This window comes from Phyllobates terribilis, unplaced genomic scaffold, assembly GCF_046119375.1.
Source record: "Phyllobates terribilis strain yellow unplaced genomic scaffold, ASM4611937v1 Scaffold_3__8_contigs__length_932513732, whole genome shotgun sequence".
NCBI lineage: Eukaryota > Metazoa > Chordata > Amphibia > Anura > Dendrobatidae > Phyllobates > Phyllobates terribilis.
In genome coordinates, this window is record NW_027362763.1 from 906657737 (window position 1) to 906671778 (window position 14042).

A 14042-nucleotide genomic window follows, 5' to 3' on the forward strand; every position below is an offset into this window, starting at 1 on the left:
AGCGCAGGCATGCTTGCGCTCTGCAGTGTCTCTGAAGGATGAAAAGCTGGATGGCATCGCTCAGCTGTGATCCAGCCTGTCATCTCAATGCCATCGCAGCGTGGGAGAATTCTCCTGCTGAAGCGCTGAGTGCTGAGAATTTTCCCACGCTGTCAGTGACGTGCATGAGATGAGCTGAGTTCATTGGACATGAGCTCACCTCACCTCATGCACGTCACTGACAGTCACATGCGCAGGAGAATTTTCCCACGCTGTCAGTGACGTGCATGACGTGAGCTGAGTTCATTGGACATGACCTCGGCTCATCTTTATGCCGTCACAGCCAGACACTGAGGAGCGCAAGCAAGCCTGCGCTTCTCAGTGTCTGCGGCATGGCAAGCTGGATGGCAGCGTTCTGCTGCGGTCCAGCCTGTCATGTGAATGTAGCAGAGCTGAAGCTGTCGTGGGAACCATGGAAAGGTAAGGATGATGTTGCTTTATTATTTTACTTTTATTGCAGGAGATCGTTGGCTTCAGCTGGAATGGGCGTGATGGTAAGTACGGTTTAATTTAGAACAATAAAGAATTGTGTGTTTATTTCAATTAAGGGACTTTATTCTGGGTGTTTGTGGGGTTTTTTAACTTTGACTATGGGGTTAGCAATGGGGGTGTCTTATAGACGCCTCTCCATTACTAACCTGGGCTTGATGTCAGCTGACATTATAAGCTGACATCAACCCCAGCCCTATTACCCCACTGCCACCGCTACAGGGCAGTGGGAAGAGCGAGGTTAAGTGGCAGAATTGGCACATCCTATGGATGCGCCATTTCTGGGGCGGCTGACGGCTGGTGTTTCTTGCCTGGGAGGGGGCCAATATTCATGGCACCCTTCCTGGGCTATTAATATCAGCCCCCAGCTGTCTGCCTAGCCTTTGCTAGCTATTATAATAGGGGGGACCCCACGTCATTTTTTTGGGGGTCCCCCATTTTAATAGCTAGTAAAGGCTAGGTATTCAGCTGGGGGCTGATATTAGTAGCCTGGGAAGCTCCATGGGTATTACTCCCTTCCCAGGCTTCAAACATCTGCCCCAGCCGTCTGCTTAACCTCCGCTAGAGACTAAAATTACGGGGAACCCCACGCCAATTTTTTTTTTTATAAATCCTTTATTTTAACACTAAATGACAAGTACAGTAATCAACACTATCACTGTACTTCATATATATGTGACTGACATGTTTCTATCTATCTGATCTATGTGTGATGCTCTATTCTTTCTGTTATAAATTGTCGGGTACCGATGCTGAATTGCCAGCCGGCTTTTTTAAAGAGACTGTGCATGAAAACACTATTATTTTTTTTAATAAATCCTTTAACACTAAATGACAAGTACAGTAAGCAACACTGTCACTGTTCTTCATATATATGTGACTGACATGTTTCTATCTATCTAATCTATGTGTGATGCTCTATTCCTTCTTGTCTAAATTGTCAGGTACCGGTGTATGCCGCTGCTGAATTGCCGGCCGGCTTTTTTTAAAGAGATTGTCTTCTGAGCAGTTTGTCAGCTTTTGAACACCTTTGAAGGTGTTTTCTATGTGTTTCTATGTGTTTTTGTTTGCCTGCAATTGGTTTAAACGGTGTTCGATGGTGTTCTAAGGTGTTCGACGAACAGTTCCACGAACATCCCGGTTTTCGACGAACCGAATCGAACCCGAACAATACGGGGGTGGCTCAACACTAATTATGATTCCCCAGGTCATTACAAGTTCGTAGATACCAAACATGTACTGATTCTTTTTTTATTTAAGTGGTGAAAAAAAGATCCAAAGTTCGTTTAGAAAAAAAAATTCCGAGACCCGTAGCGTCTCCATTTTTTGGGATTTGGGTCCGGGTGAGGGCTCATTTTTTGGGCGCCGAGCTGACGTTTTTATTGATACCATTTTGGGGTAGATGCGATGTTTTGATTGCCCGTTATTGCATTTTATCCTCGGCGGCTCTCCCCAACTCACCTTATTAAGGCCTAGTCAAATCAAGGCAAAAGGGGATTTAGGATACCAGGTGACCAACCCACAATAGCTGGACACAACAGACAAAAGTACTACACCTAACACACCACTGCATCTCTGTGTAAGCAAGATGTCAAAATATAATAGTTGTGCAAAAACGTCCTGCTAGTCGCCAGTGTGCAGTCTGGCTAATACCTTTACCCTATTTTTGGGTTCTAGTTCCCTAGCCTGTTAGGCAGATGTGACATATTAGAATCTCTGATGTCTTTGGGCTTTATGATATCAATTTCTGCTTATGGTTTATAGACTTAATAAGGCTCTGATACATGTCATTTGATGTCTTTGGGCCTTAGAACATCAATTTTTGCTTATGGTCTATAAATCTAATAAGGCTCTGACATATGTTATTTCTTGTTCTTGTCCTGGATCATCTTCTATTATTATGTCCGGCTATAAACTAGCTTTCCAAAAAGATCCTCTCAGCAACAAATATGATGTGATTGTACCTATATTTTGTTGCCTACTATACATACATACAACTTTATTAAGTTGCATGTTTATGATAATCTAATTGGATCATAATCGGTTTACTGAGAGCGTGACTAGCAGGACGTTTTTGCCCAACTAACTACTATACTTTGACTTCTTCTTAATAGGGAGAGTTGGAGAGAGCCGACGAGGAGCGGGGGCACCACAGGCGTTTCAAGAGGATGCCAATCTCTGCAAATAGATAGGGACTAGAGTAGGGGCTAATGTAGGGTCAGTGCCCCCCCCCCCTCCCCTTCCCTCTCCAATTTGGGGGTGCACACTATATTGGCTATCTTGGGAGGGTTTTTTTTATTAGTGTTTAACATAATATTATTAAAGTAGTTTTATGTGTATTTTCTGTGAGCTTAATATTTTTCCTATACACCACATTTATCTGTGATCTGTGAATTTGTGAGACATGTAACTAACACAGAACAGGAGAACTGAAATTTGTCTTCTTGCAAACACATTTTTTGCAGCTTCTCTCTGAGCTCTGCTGTATTGCAGCAATATTGCAGCCCTGCCTGCCTCTGAGGGTATGTGCACACTGTCCGGAGCCACCTGCCGCCCCGACACAGCGGAATAGCTGGCAGCGGCTTCAGCTCATTTTATGCAAATTAGCGGCGCCTCTTTTTTTTTCACCTGCAGACTTTCCTCATAGAGGTTAGGTCTATAGGGAAAGCCCGCATGTGGACCCGCCGGAGAAATTGACATGCTGCGGTCTGGAAAACGCGACGCATGTCAGTTTCTGCAGGTGTGCCACAGACGCATAGTGGACATGAGATTTCTAGAAATCCAATCCACTGTGTTGTAACAGCTGGCCGCTGCGGGTTTGACAATGCATAACACGCAGCAGCTGTGGATTGTGGGCACATACCCTGAGATGGAAGCTGAAGCTGAGAGGAACCTACAGATGTGTCAGGTGTAATCACACACAGCTCTGCAGTGAGATCAGGAGAGCAGAGAGCGGCCATCACACTGGTAACTCCCCTTCATGTATAATAAGCTCTGGGGGCAAAATTACCTTCCAGGCAGCGTCCTCCCCAGAGCCTAGAAGCCAGAGCCTGGAGATCATTTATATAAAGTGATAAAAGATGATTTCTCAACAAGAAATCTGATATGAGACATACAAGGATCACTTTATTCAGCAGTCTATAACCTGTATGCCTGTATTAATAGTTTACTAGCTTACATAGGTCAAATGTGGTGGCAGATTCCCTTTTAAAAGGGTTGTTCACTACTTGGACAGACCCTTTTCATTCACCACAAAATAGTAACTGCCTGTCCTCACCTCCGGTACCAGCACTGTTCCAGTGATGTTGGGACCGGGTCTCCCCAAGACTTCCATGACATTATGTCCCATAAGCCCTGTAACCAAACATTAGCCAGTAATGGGTCACTTCTCTCTTACTTCCTTTGGATGTAACTGACATTTGGAAGAAGTCAGAGAGCAGGAGCAACTCTCACTTCTGGATGTCATTTTCTTCCAAAGGTATTGAGAGTGAAGCGGCCCATTATTGGCCAGTGATTGGCTGCAGGGCTCATGGGACATAGTGTCATACAAGTCTTGGGGAGACCCGGTCCCGACATCACTGGAACAGTGCTGGTACCGGAGATGAGAACACGCTCTTACTATTTTACGTGGGAAAATATGGTGATTGAAAAGGGGCTGTCTGAGCAGTGGACTACCCATTTAATGAAAGCAAAAAAATCCTTGTTTGTTATTTTGCATATGGTTTATTACCCTGAGGTAATTTTATTGCATTTTTATGAAACTTTGGAGAAAATACTGTGACAAAAGAGCATATGTCAGAAATGATGCTTTTACTTTTGAATTTCAAATAAAGCAGGATACAAAGATAAGGGAAAGAGGTAGCTCCATTGTCTTTTATATTGCATTGTTATTTGTAATATTCAATTTTTCATAAGTTTTAACCATCTGTAACATGTCTGGGCATGTCAAGACAAAACTCTACAAGCTAGGTAAGGTCAGTAGGAAGTTGTGTGTAGCAAAGCAGTGAGGATAGAAGCAGAACAAATAAGTACAGATGCAAAGCTAATGTGTCAGACTGTTGCAGAACAGTTGGGCCTGGTTCACACTGCTACAGAAATAAAATAAAACATAGAATGGCATGTTAAAATCTCATTAATTTGCTTTTAAACATTACTCCAGATTTGAGGTCATCCCATGGGTTTCCGAATCCACACCATGACATGTTTGCTGCTAATTTCAAGTGAAACTTTGCAGATTTCACCTTATTCAATGTAATGGGGAAACTGACAAATACAAAAGTGATAATCTATGCAAAGTTAGGAGGAAAACACATGGAGAACTGTTAGAATTGTTGCTGCCAGCTTGTACACATGCATTAAGAGATATCAGTATTTATGTCTGGGTATGACAGAAACAGATGAGACTGATACAAAAGATCACCTTAAACATTGTCAGACAAACGATAAAGATAGATAACCCAAATCACATAAAACATTGTTAGAGCAACAACAAGGACAGATGCAGAACACCACCAGTAACGTTGGCAGGCCAACTAGAAGGGTAGATTCTAAAGACCACCAGTAACATTAGCAGGCCAACTAGAAGGCTACATACAAAAGACCACCAGTAACATTAGCAGGCCAACTAGAAGGGTAGATTCAGAAGACTACCAGTAACATTGGCAGGCCAACTAGAAGGGTAGATACTGAAAACCACCATTAACATTGTCAGACCAACTAGAAGGACAGATACAGAAGACCACCAGTAACCTTGTCAGACTACCTAGGACAGATACAGAAGACCACCAGTAACCTTGTCAGACCACCTAGAAGGACAGATACTGAAGACCACCAGTAACCTTGTCAGACCACCTAGAAGGACAGATGCAGAAGACCACCAGTAACCTTGTCAGGCCACCTAGAAGGACAGATACAAATGACCATCTGAAATACTGTGCAGCCAACAAGGACAGATTCTCAGATCTATGAGAGCAGACATAAAAATACATGTTTAGAACAGTATCAGTCTAATAATAATGTCTGACAGTAGATCATTTAGAACATGTAGGACCAGCAACTATTTTAAATTCAGAGATAATTATAATTAATATGGTGTTAAACCAACTTGGTAGAACAAACAAAAGAAGCCTAGCAGCCAGGATAGAAAGAAAGATTCACCTTGGACAATGTCAGACCGAAGGATGTGGATCAACTGGAACAATTATTCCAGCAGAAAAGACAAGAGCAAGAGATTACCAGCAACACTGTTGGTATACAAAGCAGTGCATCAGCAAGGATAGGATGTTTAGGGAGAGATGAGAAAAAATGGGGACAAGTAAAAGGTAGCCGAGGGCAAGTCATGTTCATAATAAGCTGACTGCCATAAACATACATTATCTGCTGCACTTGCAGGTTTCTTTCAATTTAGAGCGTGAGAGTCAAGCTGCTGAGATCTTGCAAAGTGAATATGATCTCATGTCCACCAACATCTATTTGATGACAGATCGCACAAACCCACCAACATATAATAGGGCAGATAGACTATAGAGAAAACAATGTGAAAGAATAGCGCTGAATAACGAAATATGAAATGATTACTTCTGGGACAAAATATACAAGCATAGATTTCTAGCATGAAGTAGTGTAATTATGAAACTGGGGATTTCCATATGATTCTATTCATACTTATGATTTAACCACGTGTTTGCAAAAGTGTGAGGATGTAAAACAGAACTTAGTCGAAGTTCTTTTTTTGTTTTGGTAAATATTGAAAGTGCAGGTAAAAGTGGAAGTCACCTCATTTGTACATAAAACCCTTCATCATATATAAACTTTATGTATTTATTCAGAATGAAATGGTTTACTAATTAAGTAAAATAGAAGTCACTTTGTAATATAAACTTTTTATTTTATTTGGCACCATGTTCTGTTTGAGTGGAGTCATCTTGTAAATAATGGCTATATTCACTGTGATTGCCATTGTTTTAGCTGCGTATTTACTTAAAGCACCACTCCAGCGTTTTGGTTTTTTTTCAGTGCTGGAGTGGTGCTTCTAATGTAAGGTCCCTCCCCCAGTCTTATACTCACCCTTTCGGCATCGCCACCTTTTTTTGGCTCCGCTCCGGTTCCGCAGCGCCATCGTATGACCTTGAGAGCCAGAACGATGCTCTCATAGATATTTGTGTTGGGTTGTGACCTCCGGTGCGCTCCATGAAACACTGGAACGATCCGGCAAATCACAAACTGCCGGACACCAACGGGAGCGGCAGTGATAAAAAGGTGAAGACAGCGGCAGATGAGTATAAAAGTAGCGTCAGGGACTTAGACTTGAAGCACCCCTCCAGCAGTAAAATAAAAAAACAACAACGCTGGAGTTGTGCTTTAAAGGGAGTCGCCATGTTTTTGCCACTCCATTTGAAAGCTGCATACTGTAGAGGCAGAGATCCTGATTCCAGCAGTGTCACTTACTTAGCTTCTTTTTTCTTTAAAGTTTTGATAAAATCGCTGTTTTATCTGATGCAGATCTACCAATTCTCTGAGTGCTGAGCCCTGTATAACTCTGCTCACACCACTAACTCACAGTATTTTCTGTACACTTTGCATAGGCAAAAAGCTGCCAATCAGTGGTGGGGATATGTAGCACCCTGAGGACTCGGCTGCTACAGGGGTATTGCACCTCACTCCAGAGGTGTGGTATTCCACTCCCGGGTAAGGATGGAGTGTGGGACTGAGCTCAGTAGGCTGCATGCACTACATACATCCCATTTCCGGGGGACAGAACTACGGTACTCCCACCAAGTATATGTGCAGGTACGACAGCGTCTGTCCCTGGCTGGAGTGGGAGGGGGGTGGAACATCCCAGTAGTGTAGGGGCAGATAGGGGGAGTACTCTGGGTAAAGCTAGGAGCTCATTGGGTGCTAGTCACCTGGGCTCACACATAGAGGGAGTATATATGGTGGGCACCATCTTAGGACAGGGTCTTTTTGAGCAGGGGAGCTCAGCCAGGAGGGCTGACAGGGAGCTGTGGCTCCGGCTGGGCCCAGCTCCAGAGCCAAGTCTGCAGAGGAGAGAGGAGAAAGAAAGGCCCAGAGTGGAAGATCAGAGGGAACCCTAAGAACCCAGAATCAGACCAAAAAGGGTGAAGGGTTGGCGGACATGGGTACCGGAACCCGAACTGGTGGAGGCCACTTATCCTCAGCCAGGAACCGGAGGTCGTGGTCAAGATTTGCCACGACCCTCACCAAATCCACCAGAAAGGCACACCAAGCATAGGGTCAGGGAACCCAGAGGAGGTTTGACCACTAAGAGACCCGAGGGAGCTGGCCAAAGGTGGATTCCTGGTGGGAATGGCCAGAGACAGAGAGGGAGAAGGGAGCTCAGGACCACGCTCCAGAACTGCCTGGGGGTTAGCCGAGTCCAGGACCTGGTGGACGCAGCACGGCTCGGGTGGTCACTCAAGGCCAGAGTGACTGAGAGAACACTTGTGAGTAAAACCCCTGAAACTGCATCTCCTGACTCTGACTCTTCTTACTGCACCGTCACAACCCCCCCCTCATCTTCACCTGCTGCCCTGAGGCCATACCCCTCCCGTTGGGGGTTATACCACCACGCTGCACATCCTTATACACCTGGCCTCAGTGGACTGTCCTGCAGCGGCGGCTTCAAAGCCGCACTCAACGGGTGGCGTAGTCGATCAAGTTAACATCTACTGCCTTAGACTGCCACTTAGTTTGACACCCTGGGCACGGACCGGGTCACCGCCACAAGGACTACTACCCCTACCCAGATCCGGCTCCGGGTATCCCCTGAACATGACCCAGGGGGTGCGTCAAAATTGGCGTAGTCGGCAGGATAACGTGCCCGCAACCACCGGGTACTGCGTGCCTGAAGAAAAGTTTATCTGTACCGTAAAAAGAAGTCTCCCGCCAATTCCGGAGGGTTCCCGCCATCGGACGCCATCACGGGTCGTTTCCCGCCGGTTGCCCGCCATCTGCAGCTTTTTCCCGCCATCCACAGAGTTTCCCGCCACTGGGAGACGATTCCCGCCATCTGGGAAGATTTCCCGCCCTGGCAGAGCGGACGCCATTATGGGCGTGCCAGAGGGTGGCAAGAGGCCACCTCCCATCGTGGGCCAGGACCAAGAATGGCGCCAAAAACGAAGACCGCCCCCACCAGCAGAGACTGCAATGATTGAGATGTCCATCAGCGTGGGGGGTCGGCCCCTGGAACTGACAATCACCAAGTTGCCCCAGGACCGCCCTCAATGGGGGCGGATACAGAACAAAAGAGCGAAGATGGGTGCAGCCTGGAGGAGTCTGGAGGAGCCGTACCCGGAGATGGAGGGAGAGGCAGGCAGCACCGACCCTGTGGTCAGGAGCCTGATGCAAGCCACCACCCCACAAGACCTGGTGGAGATCCTGGCACAGCTCCCCCGAGACCGGGAGCGTGCACAGACCGCGCTGGAGGGCCTCGCACGGAGGATGGCCCAGGTGCAGCGAGAAACGCTGACGGAATGGAGCAGGGAGATGGCCCAGCAGGCTGGAACCCGCCAGCGGAGCACACCACCCGCAACGAGGAGCACGCCTGCCCCTGAAGAGGATGCAGAAGGGACGGAGGCCGGAGACGACGCCGCAGAGGGAGCTGAAGAGACGGAGGCAAGTAAAGTGGACGTCACTACCCCAAGCCCAGCCACCGTAAGCCTACCCCCGCTCCCCGTCGCAGAGCCCGAAATCCCACCGATCGTGCCCTTTGCCGCACCGCTACCGCTCCAGACTAGGCCCCAAGCAGGAGCCGCGACCACGCCCCTTGTGACGTCACGCGCCTCAACCCTGAGCGCGGCCAAGCAGGAGACGCCACCGGCCTGGTCGCAGGGCCGAGTGCCCCCGGGCGCCGCAGTACCAACAGCGCCCTCTACTGAGCCACCGGCCTGGTCGCAAAGTCGAGTACCCCCGGGCGCCGCCGTCTTCACGGTGCCCTTTACCTTCAGGGTACTCCAAGCCTGGTCGCAAGGCCTAGTGATCCCGGGTGCCGCTGCCACCACCGCGCCCTCAACCTCCACAGTGCCGCACCTGGGTGAAGACTTGGTAACCCAGCATATTTGCCCGGATGGGCAGCCTTTTGAGTGGCCACCGGAGTACTACCATCCCCGACTCCGGAAGGAAAGGCCCCTGGATGAGCCCCTGATCCCGGCTCCGGCGCCCGCCAAGATCACCCCACTCTCGCTGGAGGAAGCGCAGTTTGCGTGGGACCCCACTGGAGGAGACCTCATCGGGTTCACTCAAGAGACCCGGGCGGCTGCAGCGGAGCGTGCAGAGTGCTGCCGGCAGCAGTTAGAGGCTTTCGACCGGGAACGGCGAGAGAGGCGGGTCCGCGAGGAGCGGCTGCAAGTGAAGAGTGCAGAGCAGAAGAGCCGGACCCGACGGAACCCCCGTGCAGCTCACGGTCCCCGTGCCACCGGGACTGTAATCAAATTCCAACTGCAGCACGGTTGGGGCTTCATCCGGGATCACCACACGCCAGGCGACGTCTTCGTGACCCGCAGAGATGTCGAGTCCCACCTGCCGGAGGGACACAGTGGTCGTGACCTATACCTGGGTGACGAGGTCACCTTTACCCGGCACCAATGTGCCAAAGGACCCTATGCCCTTCATGTACACCGGTTGACAGAGGAAGAGCTGAGGTGTCAGGAGGAGCAAGAGGACCCGGACGGGTCTGAAGAATACAGGGAGGAAGCATCAGGAGGACGCCGTTATTAGAGTACGGTAAAAAAGAACTGTATATAGTTACCCGTCGGGGTATGAGAACTGTTATAAGTACTGCTGCTAGTTAAAATATAGTCCCCGTTTGGACCAGCGAACTGTTACCCGTGTGTCCCTATCCCTTAACAGGCTGAGGACTGTGAACAGCCATTCCTTTTCCCCACTGGCCGAGGACTGAGAGCGGCCACCTCCCCTTGTATATAGTTGCGCTTTCTAAGGCGCCCCCTACTGGTTTTATAGGAAAACAGTTTTTTCTTAAACTGACTGTTGCACTTCTACCTGGTCACAAGCGCACAGTGGCCAGTAACTCAAAGAACATTATTATGAAAGAGTTTTATATGAAAGAAAAAGTTTATATTGTTTAAATCTGATAATGTTTAATGTTTGATATGTTCTTGTATGTTTTGGAAAAAAATTGTATGTTTTTGGATATTTTATTCTTTTACAGCCCAAGGACGTGCTGTGATTTACCAGGGGGGAATGTAGCACCCTGAGGACTCGGCTGCTACAGGGGTATTGCACCTCACTCCAGAGGTGTGGTATTCCACTCCCGGGTAAGGATGGAGTGTGGGACTGAGCTCAGTAGGCTGCATGCACTACAGACATCCCATTTCCGGGGGACAGAACTACGGTACTCCCACCAAGTATATGTGCAGGTACGACAGCGTCTGTCCCTGGCTGGAGTGGGAGGGGGGTGGAACATCCCAGTAGTGTAGGGGCAGATAGGGGGAGTACTCTGGGTAAAGCTAGGAGCTCATTGGGTGCTAGTCACCTGGGCTCACACATAGAGGGAGTATATATGGTGGGCACCATCTTAGGACAGGGTCTTTTTGAGCAGGGGAGCTCAGCCAGGAGGGCTGACAGGGAGCTGTGGCTCCGGCTGGGCCCAGCTCCAGAGCCAAGTCTGCAGAGGAGAGAGGAGAAAGAAAGGCCCAGAGTGGAAGATCAGAGGGAACCCTAAGAACCCAGAATCAGACCAGAAAGGGTGAAGGGTTGGCGGACATGGGTACCGGAACCCGAACTGGTGGAGGCCACTTATCCTCAGCCAGGAACCGGAGGTCGTGGTCAAGATTTGCCACGACCCTCACCAAATCCACCAGAAAGGCACACCAAGCATAGGGTCAGGGAACCCAGAGGAGGTTTGACCACTAAGAGACCCGAGGGAGCCGGCCAAAGGTGGATCCCTGGTGGGAATGGCCAGAGACAGAGAGGGAGAAGGGAGCTCAGGACCACGCTCCAGAACTGCCTGGGGGTTAGCCGAGTCCAGGACCTGGTGGACGCAGCACGGCTCGGTTGGTCACTCAAGGCCAGAGTGACTGAGAGAACACTTGTGAGTAAAACCCCTGAAACTGCATCTCCTGACTCTGACTCTTCTTACTGCACCGTCACAACCCCCCCCCTCATCTTCACCTGCTGCCCTGAGGCCATACCCCTCCCATTGGGGGTTATACCACCACGCTGCACATCCTTATACACCTGGCCTCAGTGGACTGTCCTGCAGCGGCGGCTTCAAAGCCGCACTCAACGGGTGGCGTAGTCGATCAAGTTAACATCTACTGCCTTAGACTGCCACTTAGTTTGACACCCTGGGCACGGACCGGGTCACCACCACAAGGACTACTACCCCTACCCAGATCCGGCTCCGGGTATCCCCTGAACATGGCCCAGGGGGTGCGTCAGATAGGGTTATGCAGACTTCATGAATTTGGATGACTACATGGCAGCAGATTTACTATTCCTATAGTGAGAATCTCTTGCTGATAAAACTATGATGACTCCCATCTTAACCAGGGAGAGATAAAACTAATTGAAAAAGCCGTACTGCTCTTAAATTTGTTTAAAATTAGTTATTTAATACACACAGTTGGATTTTAAAAACTTGTGTAATCACAGTGTCATATATTAGAGCAAATTTATTCTGAAAGTTTCATTATTTTGATTTCAGTAAGGTTATGCTCCCCCACATGTTTTCTGTGCATTTTTGCTGCAAAAAAACACAGCATGTTATTGTCTCTGCAAAGTGAATGAGATTTTATCCTAGCAGTTTCAAATATGTTACTTGTGAATTCTTTATGCGTTTTTGCAGTGATATTCACCCATTCTAATGAATCAGAAATAACGCATTAAAAAAATGCATCAAAAAACATAAATATACTTATTTTATGCAGTGTGTTTCCTGCCAATATATCAGTATTTGCAGCAAATCTTTCTGCTGCAAATACTAAACGTATGTACATATCCTTACACTGAATGAATAAGGCACCTAGATTTTTTTTTTTACTTTGCAATTTTGTACAATAGTTTACGTTTCTCCAAGTTTTTAAATAGATTTGAAGATGAAAACTACTACCACCGTACTATTTATATGTAACAACATACAGTGCATGAGTAAAAAAAAAGTCATAGAATGCATGTATGATAAAGTCCTACAGTACGGAAATAAGATCCCCATCATTCATTCCATAAATATTGTTCATACAGACTGCATGCATAATGCCAATTTCCAGTTCTCAAATTCTCTCATGTTGAATCGGACACAGGATGTAGTAATAGTTGCAGAACGGAAAAAAAAAAGGTTTTGATTTATAGATCTTTTTTTTATTTTGCCTCACCATTGTAGAGATATTACTGTGTGAGTACAACAGTCATAAGTGTGATCACATCTCTCACACTGAAAAGAAGAATCAAACGTGAAGCGACCAGGAAGCCATTATCCTGGTACAGGAAAAAGTCTGCATCTTTCTAGAAAACCATGATTTTTATGCATTACAATACTCCATCACATTCATCGAAGTCCTCATCTGCTTGGCTAGCGGTCTCACTTTAAGGGTTCGCTCACACTTGCGTATAACATGCCCAAGTGCTATTCGATGTTTTATCGGATAGCACTCGGCCCAATGTTATACCATGAGGCAGTGCAAATCTGTGAATTCGGCATGAGAAAACAATTGCAGCATACTGCGAGTGCCTCCGATTATCGGATCACATACAGGTCTATCAGACTGCACTCGGATGTCGTCCAAGCGAAGACTGATGTATGTTAACAGAGACAATGGAGAAATTAAGTTCTCTGTCTCCTCCGCATCTGTGCTGCGATTGTCTCATGCGAGAGAATCAGACCACTCACAGATGACAGCCGTCATCCATTCCTGCATTCTCTCGCACACCCTAGCCCACCTCTTCACCTGATGATTTTTTGTCTGGAATAAAGAATATTTTTCTGCAGCCGATGGTGAGTGACACTTTTCTCCTCTTCACTGTGTATTATCAAATCTAAGTACCTTGCCACCTATCTTATACTCAACTTCCGGTGTCTTCATCTGTTATCACCACCGCTCCTGTTGGTCTCCGGCAGTTTGTGACCTGACAGCTGCTCCAGTGTTTCATGGAGCGAGCCGGAGGTCACAACTCATAATACAAGTCTGAGAGCCTTGTTCTGGGTCTTATAGGCTCTCATAGACTTGCATTGAGAGCTTGTGACGTAGCTTTTGACTTATGGCCAGCCAGAACCTGCCATCACAAGATGGCTCCGCGGGACCAAAGTGGCACCGAAAAAAGATGAAGAGTAGGGACAGGGACCTTAGGTTTAAAGCACCACCCCAGCGCTGAAAAAATAACCCGCTAGAGTGGTGCTTTAACAAATTAAAATAAATAATAGAGATGGGAAAATTTCTGTTTTTCATTTAGTTGAATAATCTGCACACTAATAGTTGCCCAATAATTCTGCACAAAGATATTCTCCTAAAAAAAAGACAAAACCTCATTTTTTCTTTCTT

The 14042-nt window shown here is 47.2% G+C and overlaps 1 protein-coding gene across 2 annotated transcripts in view; it reads left to right on the top strand.

The window, feature by feature from the left end:
* The window catches only part of ACOXL (acyl-CoA oxidase like), a 612189-nt gene that overhangs the window by 483970 nt on the left and 114177 nt on the right, over positions 1 to 14042 (top strand). The window contains exon 18 of one of the 2 annotated variants that reach the window (XM_073672763.1): positions 2643 to 2735. The exons of the other annotated variant lie outside the window; for it this stretch is intronic. Coding sequence (XP_073528864.1) covers positions 2643 to 2720 — 78 coding nt within the window. The 3' untranslated portion in view covers positions 2721 to 2735. Of the gene's footprint in view, positions 1 to 2642; positions 2736 to 14042 lie in introns of those variants that run through there. 2 annotated transcript variants of the gene reach the window in all.